We start from the raw sequence: 18,781 nt of genomic DNA, 5'->3' as shown, positions 1-18,781 counted from the left end.
TGATCATTTTACACCCGAGATAAGTTTGCAGTCCTGGCGGTGCCCTGATATTTGAAAATGCATGTTTTGAAATGTATATGTTAATTATAAATAAGAATTTTTATGGAAATGTTGATAATACGATGCATGCTTGATGTTAAGAAAATGTATGTATACACATGAATTTTGACAGCTGATGTATACGATGACATATTTTAGAAGGATGTGAGTTGGTTTTGACTAATACGAACACGAACATGTAAGGCCAAGGCTCAGTAGATAGGTAAAGCTATCGCTGATGTCCCCGCCACCGGGAGTACCACGGTTATACATAGATGGATCCATCGACTTAGAGGTGATATGAAAGTCACCACTAATTATCTGAATTCAATCAAGGAAAATGAACACCGTATATGATTAAATGATGAGATAGGATTTGAATATGTTTATGTTACGATATGTTTAAGTTCATGCTTTTAAGATCATGAAGTTTATTTTAATTACAGTACTTTTCACTGTTGCATGTTATGCATAAGTACATGTTATATCGGTTCATGTGTGTGATTGATGCAGGTGAGCATGTTGAGGTAAAGACTGGAGACGCCGAAGACTGAATAGGCGGAGCTGGGAGTGCGCACGATAACCCGAGGACCTTTTATTCTTCCGCATATTATGTTTATGGGTCATGGGTGAAACATTGTTTTTACACGTTTTGCATCTTTTTATACGTTGTGGATTTTGACAGACTTTTGTGCATGGCTTTGAATTCTTTTCAAAATAGTAGTCTAGGAGTTGTTGATAATTAGGAATTATTTAACTGTAGTTATTTTTATTCAGTGATCGAATAACTTTTTAATATGCATGATGGACTATTTTTATTCGCATGAATGTGTATGAGCATTTTCGAAATTTGGTTGCAAAAAAAATTCTATTAGTATTTTAGTAGTAGATGTTGCAGTTGGTATCAGAGCCTGATTCCTGTAAAGGGTTGTGCCACCGCCAGCTTCAGAAGCTCAGTCGTCAAACCTCAAGTCTGTAAGTTTAAATATTTTTGAATGTTTTAAATAGTTTAATACTATCCCCTACATGTTTACATGATATATGACTTACAGTACATGTTTAGTTGTTCGTATGTTTTGGGGATTAAATGTTTTGAAAGTTAGATTGAATTGCATGATGGGTTACGTCTAGAATTTAGATTGTATTCAGATATTATGCCTCCTAGAAGAGCTCCTAGTACAGACAGGCAGGATGGAAATCCAAAGGGTGACAAAGGCTTCCCACCACCACCGCCAGGAGACCCCGCTACCCGAGTTCTTGAGGGTATTGCGCGACTGATGGAACAGGCTCCGAGACCCCAGGTTAATATATACGAGCAGCTCAGACGGCTCAACCCGAAGAAGTTCGGGGGCACTAATGACCCATTTGTAACAGAGAGTTCGATTCGGTCACTGGAGTAGCACTTCCGATATTTAGATATGAGAGATGGAGACCAAGTCATATGCGCCACGTATATGCTGAGGAATGATGTGTCCCCATGGTGGGAGGGAGCAATGCACGGAGTGGATTTGGCTACCCTCACGTGAAATCAGCTCAAGGACATCTTCTACAACAAGTACTTTCCAGCTGATGTCCGAGGACGCCTGGCACGAGAGTTCATGAGCCTCCGAAAGGGGGACTTGTCTGCTGCGGAGTTCATTAGGATGTTCGATCGGGGCTGTCACTTTGTTCCCCTTATTGAGAGAGATGCAGTGGATAAGTTGAGGTACTTTATGGATGGCCTCAGACCCACTATACACCAAGATTTCATGTTGATGAGGCCAGCTACTTATGATGCTGCCACTGCTTGTGCTTTTCAAGCAGAGCAGGCCCTTAGGGATATGATGTGGAGATGCAACGGAAGAGGCATCAGGCCCAGTAGAGCTCACAGCCTCAGAAGAAGCAGTTTACAAGGCCACCCAGGAAACAGGGGCAACAGAAGCCCCAAGGGCAGATCAAGAAATCGGGATAGCACAAGCCACCACAGGCTCCAGGTGCTCCTAAGCCGGAGGAGAGACAGCCCCGCAAGCAGTGCAACCGGTTCCACTATGGTAAGTGCATGTGTGGGACATTCAAGTGTTTCATTTGCATGGAGAAGGGCCACAAAGCTGCGGACTGCCCTAGGAACAAGAGCCCTACTACTTGCAGAGCCTATGTGATGCATGCCGAGGAGGTGGAGGCGGAGCTAGACTCGACACTGATCACCGGTAACACTCTTGTTTAAAATATTTTTTTTATTTTATCGCCTTGATTGCATGGAATGTTATTGAGGAAATTTTTTTTGGGATCGAGAACTTAGAATAAAGTAGGTCGCATGTTCTAATAGGTGGAATTAAGGGTTGAATTGAATTAATTAAGAATCTTAAGAGTTAAATTGCAAAATCCAAAAAGTACAGGGACTAATCTACAAATTCTAAAATTCTAAGAGCTCAAGTGCTAATTTTCGAAAGTTTTGGCTCGAAAAATGTAAAAATTCGAGAATCTTAAGGTTTAATTGGAGAATTATCGAGAATTATGGGTTTTATTGATGGAACATCTTGAATTTATTAGGCTTGAACGGATTTGATGATATATTTTGTCGCAGGAAGGATATTTATTTCAGGTATAGCTACCTATGCACTGCTAGATTTCGGAGCTACACATTCATTTATATTCGAGACTTTTTTCAAGCAATTGAGGATCGTACAAAAGGCCATGGATTTGGGTTTTAGATTTTCTATTCCTTCCGATGATCAGATGTTTACGTCGAGGGTATTGAAGAGATCCGAGCTTTGATTGCAGAAGAATGTTGTTCAGGCAGATCTGGTCGTGCTACTGATGCCTGAATTTGACATCATTATGGGTATGGATTGGCTTTCGACGAATGGAGATTCGATACATTTTCGGCAGTGGTCAGTTTCTGTGCGATCACCCAGGCGGAAGTCCTTTTTTTTAGGCAGCAGGAACCAGCTGATGCCACACATAATTTCTTGCATCTGCACGAGAAAACTTATGAAGAGAGGCTGCCAAGCATTTATCGTTTGTATTGTGTCAGTATCTGAGCCAGTCAGTCAGAGGCCAGAGGATGTAGAGGTTGTCAGAGATTTTCCCAATGTCTTTCCAGAGGATGTTTCAGGCATTCTACCAGACCAAGAGGTGGACTTCTCTATTGAGCTGATGTCGGGTACAATGTCGATTTCTAAGGCACCTTATCTTCTAGCACCTACGGAGATGAAAGAGTTGAATGATCAGATTCAGGATTTGTTGGACAAGGGTTTTCATTCTCCCAAGTTTTTCTCCATGGAGCGCGTCGATATTGTTTGTGGAGAAGAAAGACGACAACATGCAACTCTGTATCAATTAAAGAAAGCTGAACAGGGTCACAGTCAAGAAAAAGTATTCTCTGCCTAGGATTGAAGACTTATTTGATCAGCTCCAGGGAGCAGCAGTGTTTTCAAAGATAGATCTTCAATCAAGATATCACCAGCTGAAGGTGAGAGAGTCTGATGTGCACAAGACGGCTTTCAGAACGCGTTATGGGCACTATGAGTTTATAATGATGCTCTTCTGAGCGACTAACGCGCCAAATATTTTTATGGATCTCATGAATCGCATGTTTCAGCTGTATTTGGATCAGTTCATCATAGTTTTCATAGACAATATTCTTATTTATTCGAAGAGTAGAGAGAAACACAGTCGGCACTTGAGGACCGTGCTACAGATTTTGAAAGACAGACAGTTATATGCCAAGTTCAGCAAGTGTGAGTTCTGGCTAGATAGAGTGGTATTCTTGGGCCACATAATTTCTCTAGATGGAGTAGAGGTTGATCCTATCAAGGTTGAAGCGGTCAGAGAATGGCCCGTGCCTAAGAGTGTGACAGAGATCCGTAGTTTCTTGGGTGTAGCTGGGTACTACAGGAAGTTCATTCATGGTTTTTCTTCTATTGCAGTACCTTTAACCGCCCTGGCAAAGAAGAATGTGAAGTTTGTTTGGGGATCAGAGTTCCAGGAGAACTTTGAGAAGCTAAAGTTTGCATTGATTTCAGCGCCAGTTCTAGCGATGCCATCAGGGCGGGTAGAGTTTGTTCTGTACACAGATGCTTCAAAGCTCGGTTTGGGCGCAGTTCTGATGCAGCATGATAGGGTGATAGCCTATGAGTCCAGACAGCTGAAGGTTCTTGAGAAGAATTATCCGACTCATGACCTCGAGCTAGTAGCAGCAGTGTTCGCCCTAAAGATTTGGAGGCACTATCTATATGGGGAGAGTGCAAGATTTTCATAGATCATAAGAGTTTGAAGTACTTCTTCACACAGAAAGAGCTAAATACGCGACAACGGATATGGTTGGAGCTAGTGAAGGACTATGACTGCGACATTAGCTACCACCCGGGTATGGCTAATGTGGTCGCATATGCCTTGAGTAGAAAGAATGCAGTGATTGCTCAGTTGTCTGTACATTGACCATTGCGGTCGGAGATTCAGAGATTTGAGCTTGCAGTCTATGGACGTGCGATGCTCCTAATCTTTCTACCCTGACAGTGCAGTCGAAGCTGAAGGACAGGATTCGAGTAGGGCAAACTTCCGATGAACAATTATAGAAGTGGAGGCAGATGGATGAGTCTAAGGGTCTGAGATTGTATTCAGTTGAGATGGCATAGTCAGGTACCACGACCGACTGTGGGTTTCTAGCGGTGATTCGCTAAGAGAGGACATTTTGAGGGAAGCCCACAACATCCTAAACTCTATTCATCCAAGGAATACGAAGATGTATAAAGATCTGCAGTCTTTGTATTGTGGCCAGGCATGAAGTGATATATTTTGCGTTTCGTGTCTGAGTGTTTGACGTGTCAGCAGGTTATAGCAGAGCATCAGAGACATTCAGGAAAGCTGAGACCGCTCCTTATTCATGAGTGGAAATGGGAGAACATCACCATGAATTTTGTTACAGGGCTACCGATGACAACTGGAAGGTATAATGCCATATGAGTGATAGTTGATCGGCTTACCAAGTCAGCACATTTTCTACCGGTACAATCGCAGAGCTGTATATCAGAGAGATAGTCAGATTGCATGGGATTCTAGTGTCCATTGTGTCAGATAGGGACTCGAGAATTACATCTGCATTCTGGAAGAGTCTGCATCAGGTACTGGGTACCAAGCTGCTATTCAGTACAACCTTCCACCCTCAGACCGACACCCAGTCAAATAGGATGATTCAGATCTTGGTGGACCTACTCAGAGCTTGCGTGATCGACTTTCAGGGCAGCTGGGAGCCAAAGTTACCTCTCGTGGAGTTCACATACAACAGTTATCAGGCATCTATTGGTATGCTCCATACGAAACGCTTTATGGGAGAAAGTGTAGGTCACCGATTTATTGGGATGACGTATGAGAAAGAGCTGAGTTGGGTCCAGACATGGTTAGACAACCTATAGAGCTAGTAGTCAAGATCCGGGATAGAATGAAGACTGCTCAGAGTCGACAGAGGAATTATGCAGATAAATGGCACAGAGATCTTGAGTTTGCAGTGGGTGATCACGTGTTCGTGAAAGTCGCATCTATGAAGGGTGTGATGAGATTTGGTAAGAAGGGCAAACTTTGTCCTAGATTCATAGGACCATTCAAGATCCCAGAGAGAGTTGGCACACTAGCATACAGAGTTGCGTTGCAGCCGAATCTGGTGGGGGTTCATAACGTGTTCTACGTCTTGATACTGTGGAAGTACATGTCGAATCCTTCGCATGTATTGAATTATGAGCCTCTGCAGTTGACGTCGAACTTGTCTTTCGAGGAAAGACCTACCTAGATTTTGGATAAACATGAAAGAAGACTCCGGAACAAGGTAATCCTGATGGTCAAAGTCAAGTGGCTGATTCACTCCGAGGGAATTAGCCACTTGAGAGACTGAGACGGAGATGAAAAGTCGTTACCCAGAACTATTCGATAAGTTTTAATTTCGAGGATGAAATTCAATTTTAAGGGGGAGTGTATTGTAAGGTCTAGAAATTCGAACGACATAACCAGACTGCTTGCAAATCTAGAGTTTTATTAAAATGCTTATTTAATTATTTTTAAATGTATAATTATGACATGAATATGTGCTTTTATTTGAAGAATCACTAGATTGCATTTTATTAGGCATTTAGCAGTATTTCAAGCTCGAACGAGGAACGGAGACCGGTGACAGTTTGAGGCAAATGTTTTTATTAAATAATTATTTTCAATTATTTAAAATATGGTGAATTTTTATGGAATTTTCGAAAATGGGCCTTTCAAAATATTTTTTTACGTATCAAGCCCTATTTTAAACAAGTATTCAATTTTTAATAAATGGAGGACCTTTTTAGGGCTCGGGTATTATTTTTGAAATCGAATTTGAAAGAAACATTTAACGAGTGTGCTATTAATCTTGATGGACCTATTTTAATATATGTTGGGCCTGGAATCCTATTCATCTTATTTTTAAACTTAAGCCCAAAAACCCTAATGTTTACTGCTCTAAAAACCGCCCACTCCGCAACCCTAGCTACATCCACCTCCTCCAGCAGCCTCCATGAGTTCCGCAGTAGGTGTGATCGGTTTCCTCAAGGATTTTCATAAGAAACGTTATCCCGTCCCTCCGGTGTCCATCTCTCGCCTCGCTTTCATTGTTTTCGAGCATTTAATTGCAAAGGCATGCCCGATTCCCTTCTTTTCACATTGATCACATCATAATAATGTTTTGAATTGTGTTTGCATGATAATTAATAGTTCTACTGAAGAGAATCAGTTTTACTAGATTTCTACACGAAAATATGCATTTTTTTTTGTCATGCTTCTCACGTTTTTGTCTATGGTTGAAGGGGATGCCTGGATCGAGTTGTAGGAGACTCAAACAAGTCTGATTGTTGGCATCTAGATGTAGATATCGAAGTGGGATCATGCTCATGTAAGGATCGATCAAGCATCCACGTTTCGGTTTAGGGTTTTGGTTCGATCAGTTGTTTCAAGGGTTGCAGCGTTGCAAGGCTATTCCGGGACGTGGAGTAGACCCTGGCGGGCCTGAGATGCAGCCTAGAGTGGCTCGTGCATAGTTGGTTTTGAGATAGGAATAAATCGAGGAATAGCCTTGCAACGCTTGTATTCGAGAGCATGGGTTAGAGGATCATGGCTAGGGCAGTGTATGAAGGTTGGGTTGTGGTCTAGGGTATTATGGTTTGGGCCTAGTCCGGGCAGGTTGAGCGTGGTGTAGAGGTTGGCTTTGAAGTTGTTTGGGATATTTTTCCCGCTGGGCTAGCGCCGCGGCTGGTGCTCGGCGCCTAGGCGCTAACCAAGCGCCGCAGTGCCGCAGTGCCAGCGCTAGTCCGGTATGGATGAGGTATTTGTTTTAGCGCTTACATCTCGTTTTAGGTGTTGATATGTCGATGTAAGCAAGGTTATTGATAGTTAAATTGGGTCATACGGAATTCGATTAGGATTTTCGAACTATGGTTTAATTTTGGTTGAGTTCGGGTTGAAACTGGGACTTCGGTCCAAGTTTTAAAACGAATTATAGAATTTATGTTTGTGCTCGAGTTTACGTCTAGGAAATGGTTATAAGTATGTTTCGAGGTGTTTTAACAAGTTTGGTTGGCTTTGAGTCGAAATTTTCAAGGTCAAGAGGTAAATTGGTCAAGTAGGGTTTTAGAGGCAAAACGATCATTTTACATCCGAGATAGGTTAGCAGTCCTGGCAGTGTCCTGATATCTCAAAATGCATGTTTTGAAATGTATATGTTTATTATAAATAAGAATTTTTATGTAAATGATTATAGTACGATGTATGATTGGTTTTAAGAAAATGGATGTATAAGCATGAATTTTTACAAGTGATGTATGCGATGACATGTTTTTGAAGGAGGTGAGTTGGTTGTGACTAATACGAATACGAATACAAACACAAATATGTAAGGCCAAGGGTCATTGGACGGGTAAAGCTGTCGCTGATGTCCCCGTCGCGGGTACCGTGCTTATACGTAGATGGATCCATCGACTTAGAGCTGATACGAATGTCACAACTAATGATCTGAATTCAATAAAAGAAAATGAACATGTATATGATTAAATGATGAGATACAATTTGAATATGTTTATGTTACGATATGTTTAAGTTCATGCTTTTAAAATCATGAATTTTATTTTAATTACAGTACTTTTCACTGTTGTATGTTATGTATATGTACTTGTTCTATAAGTTCAGGTGTGTTGAGTCTTTAGACCCGCTATGTGTGATTGATGCAGGTGAACATGTTGAGGTAGATACTGGAGGCACCGAAGACTGAGTAGGCGGAGCAAGGAGTGCAAACGATAACCTGAGGGCCTTGTATTTTTCCGCATATTATGTTTATGGGTCATGGGTGAAACATTGTTTTTACACGTTTTGCATCTTTTTATACGTTGTGGATTTTGACAGACTTTTGTGCATGGCTTTGAATTCCTTTCAAAATAGTAGTCTAAGAGTTGATGATAATTAAGAATTATTTAACTTCAGTTATTTTTATTCCATAATCGAATAACTTTTTAATACGCATGGTGGACTGTTTTTATTCACATGCATGTGTAGGAGAATTTTCGAAATTAGTTTGCAAAAAAAATTCTAGTAGTATTTTAGTAGTAAACATTACACATGTTTCAATTTGTTATTGGAACAAAATATTTTAGAAATATTGATAAACTGATTTTAAGAAAACTGAATATTCAAATGTCGCTTAAATTTGATATGAAACTAAAATGAGTTAAGAATCAATCTACTAAATGATAAGATCTGTTTGTCCAAAAACACAAAGATCAGTTTAGAGAACTAAACTGACAGCCACCTGACCTCAAGGTAAACTAACTTCTGTCTATTCCTCTTAAATTAATCATTAAGATAACTCAATAAACCCTAAAATATTTCTAAACTAAGAAAACTTAATCTCTGGTAGTAATTTGATGAAAATATCCGCTGATTGTAAATCAATTGAGATATATTATAGCCTTTCTTTCTTTAATATATGATATCTGATGAAGTGATACTTGACATCAATGTGTTTGGTCCTAGAGTGTATAATTGGATTGTAAGTGATTGTTATTGTGCTTGTATTGTCACAAAAGATTGGTGACTCATGTGTAATAATCTCATAATCTTTCAACTGTTGTTGAATCCAGAGGAGTTGGGCACAGCAGCTTCCAGCAGCTAAGTACTATGCTTCAGTTGTGGATGTTACAATGGAAATCTGCTTCTTGTTAAACTAAAAGATCAGCCTGTCTCCTAGAAATTAACATGATCCACTGATACTTTTTCTATAAAGCTTGCACCATACATAATTTGAATCTGAATGGCCAACTAAATTGAAAAAAGAGTCTTTATTATACCATAGACCCACATTTTTTGTGCCTTTAAGATATTTAAGAATTCGCTTGGTAGCTGAATAATGAGATTACTTAGGGTCAGACTAAAATTGAGCACACGTACAAACAACAAATACAATATCAAGTCGACTGGCAGTTAAGTACAATAAAGAGCTTATTAAGCCTCGATACATGGTTACAAATTATATTCTTCCTTCTTCTTTGTCTAGTTTAACCAATGAGCTCATTGGGGTTTTTGCTGTGGAACATGTTTCCATTCCAAATTTCTTGAGTAGTTCTTTAGTGTACTTAGTTCGACTGATGTAAATATCATTATCCAATTGTTTCACTAGCAAGCTAACAAAAAAGATCAGTTCACCCATCATACTCATTCCAAAGTTGTCCTGTATCAGTTTAGAAAACTTTTCACACAGTTTGGAGTTATTTGACATAAATAGAGACTTATCAACAGTGCCTATAATGAAATCATGTTCAACAAGAAAATCAGATAGTGTGTGATATCAAGCTCTCGGAGCCTGTTTCAGAACATATAAAGCTTTGTTAATTAATAAACATGATCAAAAAATAAATGGTTGATAAAACCTAGTGAATGTTCCACGTAAACTTCTTCTTGTATTAGTCCATTCAAGAATGCATTATTTAAATCCATTTGATAAAATTTGAAGTTTTTTTAAGAGGCAAATTCAAGGAATATCCTGATAGCTTGCAGTTTAGCTACTGGAGCAAATGTTTGATCATAGAATATTCCTTTTTCTTGCCTAAATCTTTTAGCAACTAATCTTGCTTGTTCCTTACTACCGTGTCATCTTCATTGAGGTTGTTCCTGTACAACCATCTTATACCTATAACTAATTGATGAGAAGGTCTTGGAACTAAGTCTCAGACACAATTTTTAGTAAACTGAATTAGTTCTTCTTGCATAGCATCAATCCAACTATTATAAGTTAAAGTTTCATCAATATTTTTAGGTTTAATGTTATAAATAAAAGAAGAGTGTAAAAATAGATGGAACATCTATCATCTGATCATCACCAAAGCATATTTTTTTCTCTATTACTAAGCTGGGTGGATGATTCTTGTTCCATTTATAAGTAGTTTCATCAATGTTGTCCTGTGGAAATGAATCATTTTGGTTGTGCTCATTTTGGTTCTCAAATGTTCTTTGTGCATCAGCAAACTGGTCAATTGGAACTACATCTTGTTCAACTGATTGATCAAACAACTCAGGCTCTGGAGATTGAAGTGTTTTTTTGTTGATATGGACCTCATCTTTACTCTCATCCTCCAGATTGATCTCTTCAAACCGAATGGTCAGTTATGTTGGATCAGTGGAATGGTCAATTTACATTGTTTCATAAAAAACAATATGCATATAGTATTCAAAATTTAAATTTCTTTTGTTAAATACTCAATAAGCTTTGCTAACTGAAGAATAACCAAGAAATATACTCTCATCTGATTTAGCATAAAAAACAATGTCCTCTATCAGATATGATTTTGTTGCTCTCTTTTGATTTTTCATTTAAAGGTTTGGTTGAGCAGCAGTTTGATCTTTTGATTTTAAAAAGATTACCCAAGTAAACTTGAGAAATCATAAAAAATAACTAGAGTGTGTTTCATTCTCCCTAAGCTCATGATTGAGATATGACCAAACAAGTCCATATGCAACATTTCTAAGTTTCGGGTTGATGAGTTTAACCATTTGTTGTTAAAAGATGACCTAACTTGCTTCCCAAACTGACAAGTTGATAAAACTTTGTCCTTGGAAAATTCATATTGTGGGCAAACCAGTGACCAAATCATTTTTTTCTCAGATTTGTAATAACTTCGAAATTTAAACAATTTAATATCTTGTGTCACAACCAGCTCTTTGGTAAGTTAGAAGAAATAAGCACACCGGTTTACTAGGTTGAGTAGTCCAACTGATTTTGTATATATTGCCACATATATCATCTGTTATTATAATGCATCTAGAAATATTTTTTACAGTACAAATATGTTTATAAAACTCAACCAAATTGCCATGATCACACATTTTTTCTCTATTAATAAGCCATGATCACACATTTGTCTCTACCTTGAGAAGAATCTCCAAAAGTGATCTTAGGTCATGTAAACTGAGTTAGTTTAGATAGCATTATAGATTCATTGGTCATGTGCCTTGAACATCCACTGTCCAAGTACAAAAACTGACTTCTTGATTAGTTTAGTTCATGTGCCCTGCAATCACAAATGAAGAATAACTCTCGGTAACCATACATACTTGAGTCAACATGCAATTAGTCCTTTTGAAACTCAATCTTGGATCAGTTTAACTGACCGACCACTTGTTGTGTTCCTTGTGCATATGCCTGTGTGTGATTTGTTCTGTTTATGTTAGATGCAAAATGTTGTTTGGCCCTTCTAACTTCATTGATATGCCTTTATCTTTTCTGAACAGGCTTTATTTTAAAGTATTAGTTAGGCTTGCCTTTCATCGAGTTATACCTAGCTAAACTGGGTTGGTTAGGCTTCCAGTTTGGCTTAATATTGGAAATCTCAGGCACATAACTAACACCAAACTTTCTGCCTTTACTCAAATCTTTGACAGGCTTTACAACTCGAGGGATGAGTTCATTGTGTTCATATACCGAACTAGATCTCACAAAGTGAATGTACTTTTCTTTGCACATATTTATCTTTGGTTGAGTACTAGGCTCAGATATGTTTTCATTGTTGTTAAAATCAATGCCAGTTTTGTCTCCAAATTATTTTTGCAACTACATGTTCACTGGTAGATTCCAGCTCAACATCATTGGCCATCAAGCACGTTTTAGCGACGGTTATGATAACACCGTCGCAAAAATTAACGACGGTGTAATAATAACCGTCGCTAAGTATAAATATGCGACGGATTTAATTAAAATTGTCGCTAAATATAGCAACAGATATTATACTGTCACTATATATAGCGACGGTTGTAGGCCAAATCGTCGCTAGTTTCAATTTCACGACGATTTACATAAAACCGTCGCTAATGATAGCGACAGTTTCAGCAAATCCGTCACTAAAAACGTTTTACATCATCTTTTCCACAACGGTTTAAGAAAACCGTTGTCAATTGTAAAAAAAACACGTTAATAGACAATGTTTCTATAAACCGTTGTCTTTGACCCTAAAAAACGCTCAAAAGACAACGGTTTTATAAAAACCGTTGTCTTTTAGGTGTCAAAGACAACGGTTTTTAGAGTCAATGACAACGGTTCTTTTGTTTAAAAAACACACATATGACAACGGTTTTCACTAAAACCGTTGTCAAAAAGCATACGACAACGGTTTTAGTAAAAACCGTTGTCGTAGGTGTGTTGTTAATGGTGATTTTTCTTGTAGTGAAGGTTGGAATCATCAGTTGATTCTCTCTTCTAATAAGATCTTCAGAGAGTGCCTTGAAAATTTCCTTGAGTCTTCCTTAGAATGTTTCCAAACTTCTTCACAAACAGTGACATGACATCAATGATCAATTGCTCGACTGACTTCTCATTAGAAATTGATGGTTCCAGTTTCATTTCAGTTAAGGCCTTGGTCAACTGAAAGGTAGATCGATTATCCTATCTGGTTTGTAACTAAAATTCATAATTTTTTAGATCTGGGATCATATCACGTAGTTCTAGTTTGTCTAAATCTTTTGTTTCTCTCATTGTCATTGTTTTCACATCCGACTCCTTGGCCAATCAACATATTATTTTCAAAATAACTTCTGGGTTATTATACATTTTTCCACGTGCACTCAGTTCGATGATAATGCTACTTACTCGTTCATCAAATTTAGACATTGATTCTTCTTGCTTCATCTTGATGTTGTCAAACTTCTTTGTAGCAACAGAAAGTTTGTTTGTTTTTGTTTGTTCATTACCCTCACATAACTGAATCGATTTTTCTCAAATTTCATTTGTTGTCTTGCACATCTTAATCTTGCTGAAAGTATTATTATCAAGAGTTTTTACAGTATGTCTTTAGTTATATTATCGAGGTTTTCTTTCTTCTTATTTTGTCCATTCATCTCTAGGCCTTTAAATTTTTTAGGTGCTTCATCAGTTATAAAAACGACAGTGTTTGCTTCCATAATTTTCATTGGTCTATCAGTAATGATATATCACATATCATTATATTGTGTAGCTAAATGATCTTGCATCCTTATCTTTCAATCATCAAATTCTTCTCTGGAGAAAATTGAGATCTTGTTGAATAAAGCCATTTTAGAAAATTTTCAAAGACGAGAATAAGCCTTGTACTGATACTACTTGATATGATCGATTGACGTGGTTAGAAGGGAGGTTGAATAAACAATTCATAAAAATTTTTCTTAAAAAATAATTCAACCTAGTTAGAAACTGAACTTTATATTCTCGATTATCAATGTCAGTTGGCTAACAAAGTATGTACAGAAAGAAGCTGAGCTGATAGATTAGAACCGTTCAAACAATGGCTTGACTATGTTAACTGAAAGTAAAATGTATACAACTTATTTTCTGGATGTTTGGAGAACTCAAGCTCCTACGTCACCTCATCTTTCTTTTGGGAAGACTCACACTAGAAGGCTTTGATCTTTACAAGCAATTTATTAAAAATTAAGTTCAATTTGTACTTAATATTACACAAACTGAAACTCCTAGTCTGCTCAACTGAACGAAGAAATAGTATACAATCTGTTCTCGAATACAATGAATTACAAATAATTCTCCTAGAACTTAATAGTATGTAGTGATCAAATACAATTTTTAAAGTGTGCTTGAGTGTATGATCAGTTTTTCTTATAAGCTGATAACTTAATAAAAAATGCTTTGATATAATTCAGTTTTAGCCCTAGTCATTTTTTCTTGACGAGTCCAGTTTAGATAAACCAGTTTAGCTTGTGGACATAGCAAGTTCCGTTTGGTTTGGGTGACTTAGTTTACTTTGTTCAGTTTATCTTAGATCAGTTTTACCTTAAATAATTTATTAACACTAAAACGTAAATGTTCCAACAGTCATGAAGGAAGAAAACAAGAAATTTACAACTTTCTTAACACCACAAAGTCATTAAATTTCAAAATTATTACCAATGTGATAGGATCGATTAACGTATCAAGAGTGTTTAGAAGGGGGGTTGAATAAACACTCACAATTAAAATGAATCTTTTCGAATTTTGAATTCAGTTTGGTGACAAATTGATTCTCGGAATCTTGTTGGTCAATGACAATCAGTTAAACCAAGAGTAGTTGCGGAAAATAACTGACTGAAAGATAGAATAAAAAATTGAAATAAAGTACGCAAGGATTGTTTCTGGATGTTCGGAGATTTCAATCACTCCTACGTCACCCCTTCTATCTCAAAAGACTTTAATCGAATACAAGACTTGTACTGACCCACTTCAGTCTGGACTTAACACTTCCAAAACTGAAACTCTTAGCATACAACAGCTTTTATCAGTTCGTGACTGATCTTAGCACAACTGATATATTCTTGATTGAATTACAAAGTACTATCAAGCTAAAAGTGTAGCTTTAGATGCTACTGATATGTCTGATATACGTGAGCTGTGAATTGTGATTTTAGCAGCGTAACAGCAAGCTTCAATAATGCGTTGATGGTCCTACTTCTCAGCTGCTTTGTTCACTTATTTATATGCTTCCTTTCCAACTGTAACTTGAGATGAATTTGAATCTTTGTATCCGTTGATTTTTTACTTGATTATTCCTTGGATATTATTTTCTTCATTTATTGTGATGCGGCGTCTTAACTGCTTTCGCCAAAATGCGTTGTTCTAAGCTGTATTTATTTAAGTGCGGCGTTGCAATCTTCTATGTCTCTTTGTCGGTTGATTGTTCTTTCCCTAGACATGTTCAGTTGAAGGGTGCTTTAGCATAAATCAGTTTCCAACTGATCAGTTAGCTGATTTCAGTTATTAAGTCCAGTTGTTGAATGTACTTGCGCGTATCAGTTGGTTGATCAGTTTGTCAAACTCCAGAATCAAGAATTTGGTTTTCAACAATTTCCCCCTTTATGGTGTTTGACAAAACTCAGAAAATAATAATAACTGAATTCTTTTATAGATAAAATAAGAGATTGATCATCTGAATCATATATGTAGATAAAATAAGAGATTCAACTGAATCATGTACTTCATGAGTACAGAAATGGCTACTTCTGAAAGGAGGATTTCTTCTGCTGTTCTAGCATTTCTTTGATTTCTTCCCCTTTTTTGTCAAACAGAGCCACCTTCTCAGATAGTCTTCGAACGTCAATGGAAAGAATTTTGACATCTGAGGAGATACTTGAGGCAGTAGATTGGAAAAGAGTCTGCATCAAATCTAGTTTATTTGAAACAGAAAATTTTAATCGCTCAACTCTTTGACTGATGACATCCTGAGTTGTGTAGAGACTTTGAGCTAGGCCTTTGTTATTCTTCAACTCAAGCACAGTTCGAGTAAGAGACTCCATGTTTGCTTGAATAGCTTTCAGTTTTGCTGAATCAAATTGAGTTGAAAAATCCAATTTGACAGTATGAGATAATTGTGTGGATTGAATTTTCTTTATTTCAGTAATCATCTGCTGCATATTATGCTGCATGTTCTGAATTTCTTCAAAGACTAAATCCATGTCAGAGGAAGGAGGAGGAGAGGCTTTTTCAGACATCCCTGGTTCTTGTTCTCTGGAGGGTTGATCAAATATCACCAAAGTTATTTCAGATACCTCTGGAACCTCTTGTGTAAGCTCAGGCGCATCCTCCATTTGTACTTATTGTTGGACATGAAGGGAAGAAGGTAGAATAAGAGCAGTAGAAGGGCTATCTGGATGAGTCAGTTGTGTTTCAGTCGATGGATCAGTGACTGATTGTTCTGGCTGTTGGTTAACTGAGCCTTTCTGCGGAGAATCAGGCAACTGAGTTTCCTCAGTGACATCATTGACTTCAGTCCGCTCATCATGTGATTGAATGAGCACATCAGTTCGAACCTCTTGTTCAGCAGATACAAGGAGAGGAGATGTAACAAGTGCTTGATCAGTTGAGCTATCAACTGATTCTGTTGAAGCTGCATTGCTTGGGAGTTCTTTCACTACTATCTGAATGATCTCATCAACATTTGCAAGTGTCAAGTCAGCTTCTGAATATATTTGATGATCAGCAGCAGTAGGTTGAGGCATATTCTGAACTGGCTCGTCAGTTGTAGCAGCTTGTTCAGGAGATGGTTCATAGTGCCGAGAAGGTGAATCAGCTTTTTCATCTTCTGAAGTGCCTTCATGAATAACAAGTTCCTGATCCGTCTCCCAAAATTATATTTGGGATTGCAGAGTTAATAGATCAGTTTCTAGCTGAGTGATCACAGCTCGATCATTGTATGCAGTTGGACTTGTGGGAATATAGTTGGCTTTCAATTTTTCGATCAGTTGGTCCAACTTTTTAGCTCGGACTTGATCAAAGAAGTAGTTCTTGCGTTCCAAGGCCTGAGTTATTGTTGCAGCCTTGACCACTCTCAGAACAGTGGTCTCCAATTTGATAAATGTGTTCAGCTTGGACTTCTTCTTCAGCTGCTTGGCAAAAGTATGTGTTCTAAATTTCGTCCAAGCTTCAAAAATGTTCATTTTTGATGCAGCAAAGGCATTGACCTGTTCCCATATGAGGTCAATATGAGTTTGAATAGCATTTGAGGGCCTTGGTTCTTTGATCATCCTGCCCTTTCCTTTCTCATCAGTAAGAATATGTGGAATGTTTAGTTTAGAGTGAGTAGAGTCCACTCTTTCCTGAATAACAATTCTCTTAGATCGAGCAGGAGCAAGAATTGAAGGTCGTTTGATTTGAGTCAAGGGAACTGAAGCTTTTGCTGATTTTTTCTCCTTATCAGCAGGAATTTCTGTCAAGGGAACAGCCTGAATAGGCTGTTGAGTATCTGATGCCTTTGGTTTCTCAGGAACAGCTGTCAGCGAAGCCACTAGCTTTGTTTTCTGAGTCCTTTGCTTCTTGGTGATCATCTGAAAATGTGTTTCCTCAGAATCTGATCCACTGACAATCAGTTTCCTCTTGGTAGATTTAAGTTGGGCCTGAGACGTAGCCTTTTTAACTGATTTGGGAGCAGCCTGCTGCGTCCCAATCTCTTTCTTGATCTTCACGAATTGATCAGGAGACAGTTCCAGTTTGGTTTTTGGTGGCAATATGTTCTTGGCAGAGAATACCTTAAACTTGGATAGCTTTTCAGCATTGTCAGCCACTAAACATTTTGTTTTCAGTAGATAGCTGATTTGAACTGCATAACCTCTGGACTGCTTGGTAGATTGAAGCATATTTCACAAAATACTGAAAATAATATGCCTCCAGTTCATTTTCTTCTTTGCCATTATCACGGTCATGGCTTGAAACTTTTCAGGAGTAAGGGCTGCAAATGAACCAGCCTTAGCCAGAATGCCCTTGGAAACAATATCAGCCAGCAATTGAATTTATGGCTTCAGTTCTTTCTTAGGATCGGAGACTTTGATTTTCCGTCCATTAGCAGATAACAGAGATTACATTTCTTCAATATCAGCAGTTTGTACCTCAGAGAAGCTGATAATTCCTTCAGTTGGTAGAGATAAGATTTCCCCGAAAGTTTCTTCAGATATGATCATTAGCTGATTATTGATAGTAATAGAGATATTTCCATCAATAGTAACAAAACCCTTTGTATAGAAATCATTGATTTCCTTTGGATAGATGGTTTGTGAAGATTTCCCTATAAACGTCTTCAGCCCAGCTGATTCTAGTTTCAGAAAAACATTCTTCACCTCAACCTTAGTTACTGATAAAGTTGAATCAAAATCAATGGCCATAGCATTTAGAACGTGCGCGGGGATTTGGTTTGCCATTTCAGATAATGAAGAAACCTGTAATTTTCAAGAAATAAGCTTTGAGAAGGTATTTGCTCTGAGAAAATCTTTGTGCGTGTAAAAGAGAGAACTGAATCGAGGCGGGGAGAAATACACATGTGTGTGACTGTTCAAATTTTTGGACACGTGTCAGCCCATTTTTTTTAAAGTAAAAACGTGTGTACGTGTGCAAGAGTCGTGTATATAAGTTTAATGGCCCAAGTGGGTCCACGTAGTAAAATTCTATTTGTTATAATATCAGTCACATCACTTTGATTTAGGATATAATCATTCTTAATTAGTTAACGTATGTGAGAAGATTTGTAAAATAACCAACTGAATGATCAGTTGTGAAACTGATCCGTTTCAGTTGAGAATTTACAAACAATTTTCTTCTCAGTTAACCTCTTAAAAACTAATATTCCCTCTTAATGGGTGCACAAAATAATTTAAAATTACGATAAAAATAAATTTAAAATAAGGAATTTATTTTTTGCTGGAACGTGCACGGCCCTTCAGCTTCCATAACTCTCGGCTATAAATAGAAGTAACACAGTTAGTT

At 37.8% G+C, this 18,781-nt stretch overlaps 2 protein-coding genes across 2 annotated transcripts; both read left to right on the top strand.

Moving 5' to 3' along the window:
• Positions 1-1,193: 1,193 nt before the first annotated feature.
• LOC140959361 (uncharacterized) lies at positions 1,194-4,279 on the top strand. The gene is made up of 4 exons (XM_073417214.1): positions 1,194-1,340; positions 1,572-2,069; positions 2,815-3,393; positions 3,620-4,279. The coding sequence occupies exons 1-4, from the start codon at positions 1,194-1,196 to the stop codon at positions 4,277-4,279; spliced, it is 1,884 nt and encodes a 627-aa protein (XP_073273315.1).
• Positions 4,280-5,458: 1,179 nt separating this feature from the next.
• LOC140959359 (uncharacterized) lies at positions 5,459-5,803 on the top strand. Its single transcript, XM_073417213.1, has one exon. It carries the CDS (start codon positions 5,459-5,461, stop codon positions 5,801-5,803), a length of 345 nt encoding a protein of 114 aa, XP_073273314.1.
• The last annotated feature ends 12,978 nt before the right edge of the window (positions 5,804-18,781 follow it).

Source organism: Primulina huaijiensis, chromosome 15 (genome assembly GCF_012295235.1).
Source record: "Primulina huaijiensis isolate GDHJ02 chromosome 15, ASM1229523v2, whole genome shotgun sequence".
NCBI lineage: Eukaryota > Viridiplantae > Streptophyta > Magnoliopsida > Lamiales > Gesneriaceae > Primulina > Primulina huaijiensis.
This window is presented reverse-complemented; position numbering and strand designations above follow the sequence as displayed.